The sequence below is a fragment of the Macadamia integrifolia genome, unplaced genomic scaffold (genome assembly GCF_013358625.1).
Source record: "Macadamia integrifolia cultivar HAES 741 unplaced genomic scaffold, SCU_Mint_v3 scaffold1451, whole genome shotgun sequence".
Classification (NCBI taxonomy): Eukaryota; Viridiplantae; Streptophyta; class Magnoliopsida; order Proteales; family Proteaceae; genus Macadamia; species Macadamia integrifolia.
The window spans coordinates 116945-129317 of NW_024868207.1; the positions used below are offsets into that span (position 1 = coordinate 116945).

The window sequence follows — 12373 nt, forward strand, 5'->3', positions numbered from 1 at the left end:
CCCCCCCCCCAAAAAAAAAAAAAAAGCTTCATAGTGATATTATACATTACTCTTGGATTTAGGTTTATTGCTCACGAAAGCATCTCTTGCATCTACATCATAAGTTAGTTGTAGGGTAATTGATGATTTATTTTTCTTGATGAAAATCATAAAAACTGACCAAATTGTACTATTAATCTATTATACTCCATCCACAAAAAAAGAGGTCATTGGTTTTTACCTAAGTTTTTTTATATAAAAAAAAAAAAAAGGAAAATTATCTTATACCACCTCTATTTTTAAAATTTATCTGAGATACCACCCTAAAAAATCAAAAATGGCAAACGTACCCCTAAAGTCTAACACCATTAGTATACAAATGAAAATTACCTTTTTGACCCTAAAACAAAATACGAATAAAAAAGAAAGCTCTCATTCTTGTTAACCTCTATTTCTCTTTTTTTCAAACCAGTTACACTCTTTGAACCCTAGAATGAGGACACAGGCAGCAGGGATTGAGGGTCGAATCCACCGGATAGATGGACCCGAGCTGAAGCACTAACTCAAATGGGGAAGATGAAGCACTACTTCGATAGATGGACCCGAAAAATCCAGTGGCCGGCATCGCTTTCCCATTATAATCTTCTTCTAGGACTCGGTGTCATCATCATCACAACCACTGTTATTGTTAACATTGCTACCATCCTTACTAGATTTACTACCTCTGCCTCTGTTACATAGATTCTTCAAGGCAGTGCTCCTCTTATTTAAGAAACCCAAGAAAGACAACAATGGCGCCGGTGATCGTGACACTCCTTTGAATTTTTCCTTTTCATCTACTTCACTCAGACGTTGCCTACAAGCCCTACAGATATGTTTCTCACTCTGCCCTACATCTCCCCATGACGGGGACTTGTCGAAATCACCACCGCTAATGCCACAGCCGCCGCCACCACCACCACCACCACCAACCACGTTGTTGCTTGGTTGGGTTTTCTTGACAGTCTTTGCTACCAGTTTAGGGATCTTGATTCGTAACTTGGCTAATGGGTCCTGGAGTTTCTTGTTGCTGATGGTGATATTGATGAAATAAGCTAATTGGGAGTTGAAAAGATTTCGGTCTCTCCTTGTGACCATTAACTGGCAAGTGTTGAAGGTGTTCTTCTTCTCTGTGGTTCTTCCCATCCTTGAGATTGTGAAGCTATTAAAAGCCCTAATTCAAAACCATACGTTGAAGCCCTAATTTGAAGGGTAAATTTGTCATTTAAAAATTTTCAAACGTGACACGTCATCACTTGATGCTTTTGAGCTAACAGAATGGATTTAAGAGTAATTATTTTTTGAAAAAAGGATCTATACATGCAATTTTTATTTTTTTTTAGGGTGGTATCTTAGATAAATTTTAAAAATAAGGGTGGTACAAGATAATTTTCCAAAAAAAATGAAGAAGAAGAAGAAGAAAAGAAAAAATAAGGTCAAAATTTGTTAAATAGAGATATTTTGAAACCTTCTGACATGGGTTAAAATCACCCCACCCGATGAACTAGAATGTAGATCAAATGAATGATATGTTACTGGTTTGGGATTGATTAACAAAATTATGGCCAAACTACTGATGTGGGAGATGGAGACCAGAAATTATTGACATGCTTAACTTTCTTACTTGATTGCATAGATATTCCTATATAGATATTACTAGATAGATATCTACAATAGTAACTGGATTTCTTTATTATAGTAGCAAAATTAAGAAAACTAGAATAATAATCACTAATAACCACTAAACATATGATGTTGCACACTTGCACCCTATAACTACATTGTAAACTACCAAATATGCTTGATTGAATATTCCAACAATTTGAAGAAAAAAAAAATCGGCGGCTTTCTTGTTTTCCTAGCTCTTTAGGCAATTTAAAGGATTGTTCTAAACATTTCTCTTTGCACCATTGAAAAAAGGCCATACATGCATCTACACATGCGAGTTTACTATTGTGTATATATATATATAAAGAGCAACCTAGTGCACAAGGCTCCCGCTACTGCAGGGTCTGGGAGGTGCAAATGTATGCAGCTTTACCCCTTGCTTTGCAAAAGAGGCTGTTTCCAAGTTTTGAACCTATGACCAACTTGCTGCAATAGTGCAACTTGACCATTGTGCCACAAGCTCGCCTCAATCCATGTACAACTTCAATCCTTAAGGCATGAACAGTTCAGAAGAGTCAAATAACCTCTTAAACAATTTCCTTCCTGACTTCCTCCAATTAAATTTTAAAGTTCCATCTGCAACACTTGACAAAAAAGGCTTACCCTCATACAAATTATTGTAATACTGTACAATGACACATATGACAAGCATAACTTCATTTTCAAAAAGTTCATTTCATATTTTATAACCTTATCTCTAGAATTGTCCAACTAATCTATTATAATTTTTTAAAATTTGAATATTCCGTTCTTTGGAGATCAGAACAACATAATGGCTCAATCACCCCAGCGGCATGAGAAATATCATGCCATGAAGATGTTCAAAGTAGTTAAGAAACTACTCTGTCATCCCTTATTTGTAAGGGAACATGCAGTGCTAATCTCGAACTAGTGAGATCCAGTGGCAGATAAGCTTGCGACAGGATTGCAGATAAGCCAGATTTCCAAGTAATAACGAATCAGATTCAGGCAAAATTATAGTCAAAGGCTCTAATTGGATGAGAGAATATTATATCAAAAGCCATACTTGATCCAATGGTCAGATTCTTAGGATCTGAAAATTCCTACTTGAAGAAGGAATTCCTAAATCTGAGAATGATAGAAGATTCAGACAAACTAGATTAAAGATTGATTTCGGTACCAAATAACAAACCTAATGATAATCAGAGACCCGGAAATCCAAAATCAAACTTAGAAAACAGAATATGAAAATCGATTAAATTGAAAGCAGACTTCTACTAGGAAAACAGGAAATCGGTTTCAAGTCGGAATTTTAAAATCATAATTATGGTTCAGAACAGAAAGCAATTGCTAACTATGGAAGCAGTTAAATCCAGCAGTAGATTTGAAATTTCAAAAAATTCCTGCAGGAATTCGAGAAACTAGAAAAAAAGATAAGATTTTTATGCTAAGAACAGAATCAGAACTAGAAATTGATAAGAAGGGAAAGAGAATTGTAGAAACTGACCTTGTAATCAATATGGAAGAAAAGAGAAGAGTATAGGAGGTGTGTGATACCAATTCCATGTGCAAAGCTCACCTGCTCTAAAACCCTTAAAAATAGCTCATATTCTGTACTCAAAACATCTCCAATTGATGGGAGTGTATTATATATATAAACACCTTTATAAATTCCTAAATTGACTTATAAAAGGACTCCTAATCACTCTCCAATAGTGACTTAACGTAAATAGACTTGAAACTCTTAAAAGCTATTAAGTATCCTCATCTAAATCAAACACTTAACTTACTAATCCCACATACTATTTTACCCTAGTTTGTGGGCTTATAACTTAGGCCCATTACAACAATAAACCCGAAAATAAAATCTCATTGCACATAAAACCCAACCATGGGTAAAATAAAATCTTCTAAGGCCTGATTGGACACCCTTAGCGGCATCAATTCCCCCAATGTTGAAAAAACTTGCCCTCAAATTTTATAGCAGGGGAGAATCAGCACCAAATATCAACATCCACGATCATTGGCTTTCATAGTACGATGATCCAATGCATCTCATGATCAAAATCAGCAATGATTGGCTTCCTTACATCCAAGATTTATGGAGGACGAAGAAAGTCAACTATCTTGATCTCCTTATAAAATAATGTCAGCTTGTGTCTCCAATAAGAATCTACTCCTGGGGGCTCCACATTTTCAATCAGACCGTTACATCTAATTCTTGAGTTCAATCTCAGCGGTGGTATTTTCTTGAAGATCGTCCACTTCCACTGATTCTTCAAGTAAATCAAGAATTTTCACTATCAATTAAACTCATTAGTGGGGCTTCTCTATGATATTCTCTTTGGGCATGCATACTCATTTCGAGTGCATGGAGATCATCTTTTATTGAAATGAGTACGTCATCAACATATTGATCAACCTCCATGATGAAGAGTTTCAGGCTTAGCTCCGATACCGATTAATGCAATGCTAATCTCAAACCAGTGAGACCCAGCAGAAGAAGCTTGCGCCAGGATCACAGTTAAGGAATAGAACCAGATTTTGAAAGAACCAAAGGATCAGAATCAGGAAAAATTCTAGTCAAAGGCTCGAAGTGGATGGGAGAATATAATATCAAAAGTTAGGCTTGATCCAACGGTCAGATAGGATTTCTATTTGAAGGAGGACTTCCCAGATCAAAGAATTAAAGAGAAATTCAGAGAACCCCGATTGGAGATTGATTTTGGTACCAACAAACTTAATGATAGTCAGAAATCTGAGATCAGACTTAGAAAATAGAATTTAAATATTCAATTAAGCTATAAACAGACTTGTTGTAGGAAAAGAGAAATCAGTTTCAAGTTTGAATTTTAAAATCATAAGAAGGTTCTAGACAGAAGAAAAAAATTTATCAATACGCAAGTAGAATTAAAATCCAATGGTTAGATTTGAAGTTTCAGAAAATACAAGCTGGCGAATGAATTCAAGAAACCAGAAATATATGATAATTACGCTAGGAACAAAATCATAACTATAAATTGATAGGAAGAGAGAAAAGGATTGCAAGGCCTATAGAACCCAACCATGGGCCAAAATAAAGTCTTCCAAGGCCTTATTGGACACCATTACTACATCAGGCATGAACAAACCTACCCAAGGAGTAGTAACTGGAAATCAGCCCATCTTTGAATTCACACCCATTTGATTCCTAAAAATCAATTTTGAATACTAAAACAACACCCTAGTAAAAAAAAAAAAAAAAACCATGGAGATGTTATCATCTTCAGTTGGCAGTTGATAGTAATAGGTGGTGATCCATCAAGATGAAATCATACAATGCAATGACAATGATCAATAACCCAAACATTATACACATTCAGAGGAAATGATATAGGCAAGAAAAAGAATAAGAGCATTAGGACTAAACATGAGCAAATACAGGATCGTATATAAGATCTGAATATATCAGATAAAAAGCGCTCTGAGATGCAGAAATGGCCAAAAGCTCCTCTTATATCTCTACATGAGGTTCAATCACAGAACTGTATATGTATTCAAATGGTCTTCTTTGAAATGGTATTGCTGCCAATGGCAATAAATTCTAATTTCTCCCAATAACATTAAAGGCTTGAAAGATATCATGATTTCTCACATCACTAGTCGAGACCATGGGTTAATTTAAGCCAGTTTAAAAGAAAAAAGCATAATATCCCAGTTCATTCAAAACATAGTTGTGGAAAGAAAAACTAGGAAAGACCATGAGAGAAACCTAACACCAAGCAGCAGTCGCTAAGAAATGCCAACAACTCAACTCCCTAAAGAAAATCAAACGCATGCTTTTACCAATGATCATTGACTATGAAAAGTCCTGTAAAACTAAGATAAGTACCTTTTGAGTTGTAATATTGGTTCTCAATATCAACATCCTGCTCCTCCGGCTCCTCCTCTGAGTACTCGAACCCATAATCCTCCATATCAGCATCTGGACAGGAAACAACACCAAAATTCAGCATCAAACATTCCATTGAGAAATTGAAATTAAATAATAATGAACAATGCCTTTCAGAATACTTTACTTGAGAGTGTGAGAATCTTTTCATTGCAAATAAAAGTAACTATACACAAAGCCTAGTTTGTTACAACCGTTTTACAATCTTTTGTGAGAGTAGTAAATCAACAACTACGCAAAAATTACAGCAAAAAGAACTCTGCGTCTACTTGTTTACACTCTGGCAATATTAGAATCTGAAATCCCAACATACTTAACTAAAATTCGAATATTTTATAAACCATAACCCATAACCCATAACCTCATGTCTAAAAGTCAGAAACATCCAAAATCTACATCTCAAGATATATCTTCAGAAACTGTTCCAGACAATCGATTACGAAAAATAAAAAATGAAAAGAAACATCCGTCAAACGAATATCAATCCTCCACACGAGGTCATCAAAATAACTAAAACGGAAAAGCAGAAAAAACTAAACAGTAGAAGTTCCTCACCGGAGCCCATGATTGCCTAAAAGTCGGACCAAACAAAATTGAAAATGGGCTTTCAAGAGCGTCGATTTGCAAGAGTAAACGAAGTGAGAGAAGCCAACCGACTGAAACCCTTAGGATTTATCGAGGAGACTTGAAAATGGAGTCTGAACGCCCTCTCTTTTTACAAAGAGACGTGAGAGAGAGAGAGAGGACGGGCGTCGTATCACTATTCACAATAAGGCCTTCTTTTTCTTATCTTTTCTTTTTTTCATTTTTTTTTTTTTCGGAAAATTTCTAATACCACCCCTGTAATTAACCTGAATTCCATAAAACCTCTAATTTTTACAAAAAAAATTAGCACTTCCGTGATGATATAAGCGGTTTTACCCTTCATTGCCAAAACCCCCAAATCGAAGATAGGGCTCCTCTTTATTCATTGCAAACCCTTGAACAATCAATGACGAGACTCCAATGAATGCGAAGAATTTCTGACAAACAAGCTTTGACGAACTACTATCCTTTAAGACTAACAATACCGAGCTCATTCGTGATTTGCCCAATCCACTCTTTTTTCAATGTTAATCGCTCATGCTTGATTTGTCGTATGTGTTTTTTGATTCTATTGGTTTTATCAATTGTTTCCATCAATGTCATTTTTTTGGTGTAATCCACGACATGTCTCCACTCTGAAACCTCTAATTCCAAGTTTTACTTTCACTGTCCCCTTCCTTCCTTTCTGCCAATCCAAATCTTCTTTCCACCTAATAAACTCCCAAGACAAAGATGATGGGGGAACCGACCACATCATGTATTTGGTATTTGGGTGGTATTGATAATACTTATATGTCACAGAGTAACAATTCTTCTTCAAACATTAAGTTGTTCTTTTGGAGACTAATATTGGGAGGACTCCCCACCAAAGATATTGTGGGAAGGACATTTAACTAGAATGTGATTTTTGTCAGTCTTCATTGTAAAATTGTTTGGCATGTGTTTCCTTCCATGTGATTTCATAAAAAATTAAATAAATAAATAAAAAATGAGAACAAAATATTTCACTAGCTCTTCCTTTAAATCTCTTATCTTTTTTCTTCAGTTCAAACACAATCCCTGAAATGAACAAAAACACATTTATCATAACTTGCTATTATATATGGACTCATAGGAAACAAGTTGCGCATGTACAAGCTAATTAGAATGCTTATATCATTTTATTATTTTTCTAACTGGAGGTTGTCTCTCCACGAAACTGAAGTTCATTCAATCGATACCTCAATAGAGTCCATTCTATCCAATTTCATTATGCTTGTTCTTCCATCCATCCCCAATATAGATTACTATGTTTTAATTTGCTCAAGTGTTACGAACCTTGTTCTTCATTAATCATGATGGGCATGTATTAATTTTTTTTAAAGGAGAATGTGTCTCACTTCAAGCAGGTTATATGGTGACAGGAAATAATTATGAAGCTTCAGCAAGATCCATCCTCGTTGGACTAAACCGGGCTAAAAAAGATGGTTTGAACATATTGGAGATTTGAAGCAACTCCTATTTTTTGCATGACCTCATTTTGAACCAGAGTACTAGTTCGTGGCCTTGGAGCAATATACCTTTTATTTTTTATGAAATATCTGTAATATCCCGCTTCTTAAACCCGGTCTGATTTCGTGGTTGAACCGGTTTAACTATGCAGGAACCGATCCTGAGGATATTAGAGCGGGTTCCTTATGGGCTATGATGGCACGGGTGACCTTAAACACCGGCTGGCCCGACAAGTCCGAGCCAGTGCCAGAAGAGACGGGAGTGCCCAAACCATGTACGTGCACCTACCATAAGGCTATGTACGGATAAAACAGGTATTATATCCGTATTTTTAAGGTATATACGTATGCTACATCGTATGCCTGGGGTGGGGTTCGTGCCGAGGTCCGACCCCGGTCAAAATCCCAAGTTTTGGCTCTCAGGCGGGTATAACAGGTGGGTACACCCACCCACCTGAGTGACCCATCCGACACTATTCACTTAAGTAGGAATAGTATATAAAGCTTTATGATTTCTTTTCTTTCCATTTATTACCCTCGTACGTTTGGTGAGAAAAGTAAAGAGGAGAGAGAAAAGAAAGGGAAGAAGAAAGGAAGAGGAAGAAAGGAAGGATTTCAGTGGCGCCGAAGCTAGATCTTGCCATTCCGGTGCCGGGAGAGTAATCTTCGACTCTAGATCTACAGTTGGAGGTAAGAAAAGTTGGGTTTTACGAACGTTCACCATACCCAAGCTTTAAACCCTTGATTTGAGTATGGTTTCTTGAGATCTTGTAAATACCCTTTGGAATGATGAATCTAAGGTCTAATAGATGATTTATGTGTTGATCTTGAAGGATTTGAAGAGATAGTGACAAGGTAGAAGGAGCATTGTGAGTTGGAAGTGATTTGGAGGGTTTGAAGTCATTCTTGAGCAAAGAAGGTAAGATGGTTCCCCTCACTCGAATCTAACTTAGATCTAAGCTAGAACCATCCTATAGGACTTTAAAGGTGTGAAGAATGGGTTGGGAAAAGCCCTATTTGGGTCCCCAAGGAATGAAGGAAGTTGAGAAGAAACTGGGGTTTTTTCGCCAAAACCGGCGGGTCCAACCAGCGGGTCCCTACCCGCCTGAGAGCACCCACCTGAGAGGGCAGGGGGGTCCCTGGCCAAACCAGCGGGTAGGACCGACGGGTCCTACCGGCGGGTAGGACCGGTGGGTAGACTGCCCACCTATCCGACCCACCTGAGTGGCCCCGAAGGTGATCCGTAGGTCCGATCGAGCCCAAATCGGACGTGTGACCTTCTTTCGACGTTCTAAACACGCTTTTGACATCGGATTTCATTAATTTTGATTCTAAAATGGTGAAGTACTAACCCCGCTCAATTTTGTTAGGTTCACCAAAGCCTACCCGATTCGCTCCGGATCTCACCCGTACCGTGCGGGACTCCTTGTACGCTACAAGTAAGTGGAGAGAGGACGTTTGGCCTTGTTTCAAGACACTTGTTTGGCATTCATATAACTTTATCTAACCTAGTCATGTCATCATGAATATGCTATATAGATTAGTCATTCCTCATATTGATGTGCATATATGCTATGTTTACTTTTCAAATGCAAATTGAATGAGATGTTATATGTTGAATGTGGACATCATGGAGCATAATGCATTGATAGAATAGATGCCGTGGTCGGCTTGGAAAAGAATGCATTGGTGGCCCGTGGTATGGGACACGGAGGCACTATGCAGTCGTACTACATATAGGAGCATGCGGTATTAGGATTCTCACCATCCCCGTGCTACGACCCTTCCCAACAGGGGTTAAGGTGTTGGGTTGCCATTTGGGGGGAAGCAGGGGTCGCGGTTGTCGGACACTGTGGCGGTTAGGCATTACGCCCGGCGAGTCATGTAGGACAGTCGGCAACCCCGGTGGTATTTCAAGAGGGCCAATCGTACTGCTTTTAAATTGCTGGAGTCAACACTGTTATTTCATTTATTTACATTTCTGTTGAGAGCCGGTGGACGGCATTGTCTTTATTTTTCCGAGTACTCACGGTGGGCCTTCTCCAACAGCCCTATGGGCGTACCGCGGGAGGGAGTTCGCGGCTCGTACCCGGAGTATACGCGCACTGTGGTTGTAGTAGCACTTAAACCAAAGACTTAGTAATGTTGATTAGGTGTATGTGATTCAAAATGAATAGCATGACATGTAGTGCATATGATGTGTTGTGATGTGTGGACTGTTGTGTGTGGTCCACCTCTCTACTTACTGAGCTAGTGAGCTCATTCCACGTGTACACCCCTTTTTAGATGTTTTTGCAGGTCATGCATCTGAGGAGCATGGGGTGCGTCCCACAGTCGAGTTTCCTGAAGAGGACTGGTGGACCCCTGAGGAGTTTGAGCACGGCGTAGACTGCGCATGTGAGAGCTGTGCTGCGGGACAGCAGTTCTGAGGCCGAGCTGAGCTCAACCTTGGAGGCCGTGCCGAGCTCCAGCCTTGATACCGAGCCGAGCTGTGTACTCTGATGATTTTGATGATTTCCTATATATACTTGATATTTGAACTTTATTCTTTTTGTGTATATATCATGCCTTCGGGCCCAAATGTATTATCACCATTTGGGTATCAAGTATATGGGAATTATTTACAGGTAAAACTTAGTCTTCCGCTGATCTGATGAATTGATATTAGTGTGTGTATGCTGTGGTGGAATACAGTATCTGATGATCCTGGCAGGTGTGGGTTAACCGGTGTTAACTCGGTCACCGCTCCGGTTCAGGGTGAACGGGGTGTGACATTTATAATCTTTGTAATTCCAAGATGAAGTGAGTATTTAGAATTGTGTGCTTCCTTCACAATCTTATCCTGTATCTCCATGTCATCAGGCACACATAATTTATCCTGAAATAGTAATGCCCTGTCATTGGCTATTGTGAAGTCAAGGTCATTCATTGTCTGCTCTTGAATTTTCAGTCTGATCCTTTGCAGCTCAGGATCCAAATATTGTTTCGCCATCACCTCTTGTATGATGGATGGGTGTACCTGTAAGGCTGACAAGGATATAGTCAACTTCTTAACATCATCTGGCTGATGCTCAAGCTCAAATGTTGCTCTTTCGTATAGAAGAATTTCATCCATCAATATTGTCTCCTGTATCAATTGTGGACTAATAGTTAAGTATGAAAGTGATACAGTTTGAGCCTTCCAACTTAGAGCATTAGCCACCACATTAGCCTTACCCGGGTGATACTGAATATCATAATCATAGTCCTTCATAAGCTCGAGCCATCTTCTCTGCTTCATATGTAAATCTCATTGGGTGAAGAAGTACTTAAGGCTTTTGTGATCACTATATATTTCACACTCCCCCCCATACAGTTAATGATGCCAAATTTTCAAGGCAAAAATGATCGTTGCTAGTTCTAAATCATGATTAAGGTAGTTCTTCTCGTACTCCTTGAGTTTCCTGAATGCATATACCACCACCTTACCGTGCTGCATGAGAACACATCCTAACCCTATCGTGGATGCATCAGTACAGACTGTCATCCATCCTGTACCATTTGGAATGGTCAATATAGGAGCTGACACTAACCACTTTTTCAACTCTTGAAAGCTGTTTTCACATTCTACTGACCACTCAAACTTTACACCTTTTCTAGTCAACTTAGTCATTGGACCCGAAATCCAAGAAAAGTTTTCAATGAAGCATTGGTATAGCCTACCAAGCCCAAGAAGCTTCTGATCTCTATTACATTCTTGGGTGCTTCCCACTTTACTATAGCTTTTACTTTATCTGGGTCCACCTCGATCCCATTTTCAGACACCACGTGTCCAAGGAATCCTACTTACATGAGCCAAAATTTGCATTTGCTGAATTTGGCATACAACTGCTGTTCCTTTAATCTCTGTAACACCATTCTTAGATGTCTTTCATGTTCTTCTTCTGACTTCGAGTAAATCAAGATGTCATCAATGAAAATGGTGACCCACTTATCGAGGACATCATCAAAATATCTGATTCATTAAATCCATAAAAGCAGCCAGTGCATTGGTTAGCCCAAAAAGATAGCACTGAGAATTCATAATGACCATATCGGGTTCTAAAAGTTGTCTTTGGTATGTCATTGCTCTTAATTTTGAGTTGGTAATAACCCGATCTAAGATCAATCTTTGAAAACACTTTAACACCTTGCAATTTATCAAATAGGTAGTCAATGCACAGCAATGGATATCGATTCTTAATGGTCAACTTGTTCAATTCCCGATAATCGATGCACATACGCAGACTATCGTCTTTCTTCTTGACAAATAAGACTGGTGCACCCTAAGGTGAGACACTTGTGTGTATGAACCCCTTTTTCAACAAATCTTACAATTGTATATGTAGCTCTTTTAATTTGGCTAGTGCCATCACATATGGAGCCTTAGACACTGGGGTAGCTCCAGGAATTAAATCAAGGAAAACTCTAGCTCTCTATCAGGCGATAGCTAGGTTAGATCATTTGGAAAGACATCAGGGAATTCTTTAACTACCTCCAATTCATCCAGTGGAGTAACCTTCGCATCCACATCTAGTACTGATTCAAGGTAGCCCTGACATCCATCTTCTAATAACTTCACCGCCTACAAGGCAAAGATAATAGCCTTTCTAGGTCGCTTTGATCTTTCAGCTTGATACATAAGTTCTTCTCCATTATCATCCAACACCTTGAATTGTTTCTCAGCACATATCACATTTTC

General features: G+C 38.5%; 1 protein-coding gene across 3 annotated transcripts in view; it reads right to left on the bottom strand.

Annotated features, from left to right (window-relative positions):
• Positions 1–6634, bottom strand: part of LOC122063763 (COP9 signalosome complex subunit 2) — a 67151-nt gene extending 60517 nt beyond the window's left edge. The window contains exons 1-2 of one of the 3 annotated variants that reach the window (XM_042627467.1): positions 6500–6634; positions 5519–5611 (exon numbers count right to left, since the gene is read on the bottom strand). In XM_042627467.1, the coding sequence (XP_042483401.1) occupies positions 5519–5611; positions 6500–6506 (100 nt within the window). In that variant the 5' untranslated portion in view covers positions 6507–6634. Of the gene's footprint in view, positions 1–5518; positions 5612–6133; positions 6354–6499 lie in introns of those variants that run through there. The other 2 variants (XM_042627466.1, XM_042627468.1) reach the window with 2 other exon arrangements.
• Positions 6635–12373: the final 5739 nt, after the last annotated feature.